Consider the following 3593-nt stretch of genomic DNA (forward strand, 5'->3'; position numbering starts at 1 on the left):
TAATTGGGTAAACAGTGAACAACACAGAAGAGCAGTCAAAAACTTGACCAACCCTGTCTGCATCAAGACCCGAAGATTAGGAAAAGTAAACGACTAAACTAAACAATACACGGTTTGTCCATGCACATGATGCATGTACAAACTAAGTTTTCCTCCTATTTTCCAAAGAATAATATAAAAATTGACTAGAATAAACTACTACCCCCATACAGAATCATTTATTTATTTTTAACAATACATACATACGTATATTTACAAGCGCAACCTAGCTAGCTAGTACCGTACGTACGTACCCTAAAATAATAGCAAGTTGTTCTTAATGTCATACCCCATCTTCTCCAAATTGGGCTGCACTGCAAACTTAATCATTGGTGGTGGTCCACAAGTCAAAGCCAAAGTATCTTCGGATGCAGGAGGAAGATGCTCCCTCAAGATACTCTCCGTGATGAACCCCACACTGTATTCCCACCCTTCTCTTTGGTTCTCCACAACGTACCAAATCTTGAACCGTTCATCGCTCTTGGCCCACGCATCAAGCTCTTCCCTCAGCAAGATGTCATCCTCGCTCCGGTTCGCGTAAACCACGTGCATCTCGGTTCGGTCCTCAGGATCCTTCAGGATGGCTTGGACAACTTGGTAAATGGGCGTGATTCCGGTCCCACCAGCCAGCATGGCAAGCCTCTTTGCAAACCGGTGGTTTCCGTGAACCGTGAAGTTTCCTTTGCCAGTGTACTCTATGTGTCCCAACGGACCCTTAATTTCCAAGAAAGAACCAATAGGAAGCGAGTCCAAATGTTGTGACATGAGTCCTCCGTTGGGGAACTTAGGATGCACGTTCTTGAAATAAATCTTAACTACCAAATCAAAGTGTCCCACTTCATCGACGTCGCTAGATGGAGTGTACGCACGCATGCAGAGCTTCCCGTCAATGTTTGCGCACACAAAAACATGCTTGCCAACTGGCAAGCCCAGGAGCTGCTCCTCCGACGGCAATGCGAAACGGAAGAGCCTAACGTCGTTGGAAATGGATTTCTTGGACACCAGCTTGCATGGGATTTTCTCCCGTGGGTTGAGTGCCGCGCTCCGGATCGGTGTAACCGGCGGAACCGGAACTTCATTTATCGGAGCTAAGTGAGTGGTTTCGGAGTTTCCATGGACAGTGGTGTTAGGGGAGGAGTCGGAGGAGGAGGTGTAGCCGGTGTTGATGAGCTCGCCGACGCGGTAATCTTCGAGCATTTTCTTGGCTTTGTCGGAGTGGATGGCTTCGAACTCTTCGGTACAGTCAGTGCCGGCGTTGATAAGGATGCTGTCGATGCCGCCGGGATGGTCCTTGAGGAAACGAGTGCAGTCGTAGACGTGGCCGTGGACGATGATCCATGCGGATTCAGCGGTGCAGTGCTTTCGGACATCGGAGATGGAAAACATCTTGGAGGAAGTGTTCATGAAGGGTGTGGAGATACTCTTCTTGAGGGATGGTGTGGTATCAGAAGATTTCTCCAGATGCCTCTCCTTCGCCATCCACCCACCGGATTGGTTCCCCGGTTGGGTTGGGTGCTCGAATGATATTCCTATTTCACCCCTGCTGTGTGCCTTGCACATGTTGGTTTTCACCCTGAACCAGCAGTTGTTCATCATGCCCTACATATTACAAATACCTATTTAGTTTTTTTCATTTTCATTTCATAAATTACTATATATAACTTTTACGTAATTATTAATTATATCTAATTTTTTTAGATTATACTAACTAGTGAAAATAAAAATAATTATTTTATTAATATAATAATATTTTACATTTTTTTAAATTTTTATTTTTACTTAAATGTATTAAATTTTTATTTTTATTTTCACAATTATTTTTATTTTTACAATTATTGACGATACATAATTAAATGCAAATAAAACAAACCTTTTATAACACATAGTCAGAATTAAATCCAGCTTAAATATCTTCTACATTTTTTCTCCAAACAAGTATCATTATTATAACAAGTTACGGGAAAAAGAGAGATTTTTTGTTAGATGTTGTCTAGTCAAGAGAAGTAATTAAGGCCACTAATTTGGTGTTGTGGTTGGGGGAAGTAGCCGCCATGTATTATTCTCTGGTGTATGTGAAAAAAAAAAAATAATAATATTATATGTATATTAAAATTCATCACTAAAATCAGTTATTAAAATTAATAATTAAATATAAAATATATATTAATAATTAATTTTAATATGCAATTTTAGTGTACAAATAATAAACATTCCAAATGAGCTTCTCCGGCTGGGTGTTGAGGGACTCGTCCCAAGCACGCACCGCAATTTCCTTGGAACCAAGGAGGTCGAGCACCTCCACCTCCAACGACCAGAAGCACCAGCACCAGTATTTGCCGTACTTGTTCGGCTTCTCTGGGTGCTCTAAGCTGCACACTTGCCACGTCTCCCCACCGTCCATTGTAACCTCAACACGTGTCACCTTTCTTCCACCCCCTGCATGTTCATCAACAAATTAATTAATTAATTAACCTTACAACTTCCAAGTGGACAGCAGTCGTATAAACACTTCATTTCAACCGACTGCCTACAGGTTCCAATATATACACTACCACTAGTCATAATATTTTGCAATATTTTTATTTTATATATTCAATTAATTAAAAATACTATTTAATTTAACTCCGCAAGTTCCAATTTATATTTTCAGTGATTTTTTTTTTCAACTAGGCCATGTATCTACTTTCGTAAAACAGGAAATTCAATTAATTGGTGAATCTTTTAATTTCTTGGTATCCACTGTTATGATTCTGAAACACCGTACCATCCATAGTTTTATAATTAAAGTCGTACTTTGCATCTATTTTTTTTCTTCAAATAGAATATTCAACTTTAACATGTGCTTACCCTAAACAATCACCAATTGTTCTAATCTAACTCTGTTATTTGCTCTTCCTTTATTTAAAATTGAATCCTGGCAAAGCCGTTCATTTCCATATATAACTATCAAATTTTGTTTCCGTGAACAAGACACACACATATATCCACGCACTTTTTTGAGAAATTAAAAAGTATCCACCAACCAATAGCACCAAAACATGACAAAGCTTCTGATGATTGTTTTGAGATGGTCAAATCCATCCAAACAAACTCGATGTAACAACAAAAGCGAATATTTAAAAAATGTATATAATAAAAATAAAACCAGTAAAAGTGCTTCGAAGTGTGAGAAGTTAACATGCATATGGAGATCTCAACTAGTGATACCAGAAAGTTTGCAACCAATGATTTCCCTTTCAGGAGCATGCGCAGTTATTGGTGTATTTTACCAGTGGTAGGATGTAATTGTATTCATTCCCTTTTACAATTTTTGAGAAATAATTTATTAATTAAAAAGAGTTGAAATTAAATATTACTTGTTAATCAACTCACCAGAATATGCGTATCCCCTGAGTACATAAGGCCTCTGAGTAGTCCACGAGTTTATCGGCAAAATCTCGTTATGGCACGGCGTCGTTATCACAGAATTTATGTTGAGCTCATTGATCAAATACTCTGGCTTGTACCACCAAGCTAATAAAAAATATAATAACAAATTATTAGTTACCCTTCTA

General features: G+C 38.6%; 1 protein-coding gene across 1 annotated transcript in view; it reads right to left on the reverse strand.

Annotated features, from left to right (window-relative positions):
• LOC107606095 (inducible nitrate reductase [NADH] 2) overlaps window positions 186–3593 on the reverse strand; it is a 4906-nt gene continuing 1498 nt past the window's right edge. The window contains 3 exon segments of the mRNA XM_016308068.2: window positions 186–1658; window positions 2245–2475; window positions 3412–3552. Coding sequence (XP_016163554.1) covers window positions 295–1658; window positions 2245–2475; window positions 3412–3552 — 1736 coding nt within the window. The 3' untranslated portion in view covers window positions 186–294.

This window comes from Arachis ipaensis, chromosome B07 (assembly GCF_000816755.2).
Source record: "Arachis ipaensis cultivar K30076 chromosome B07, Araip1.1, whole genome shotgun sequence".
Taxonomy (NCBI): domain Eukaryota; kingdom Viridiplantae; phylum Streptophyta; class Magnoliopsida; order Fabales; family Fabaceae; genus Arachis; species Arachis ipaensis.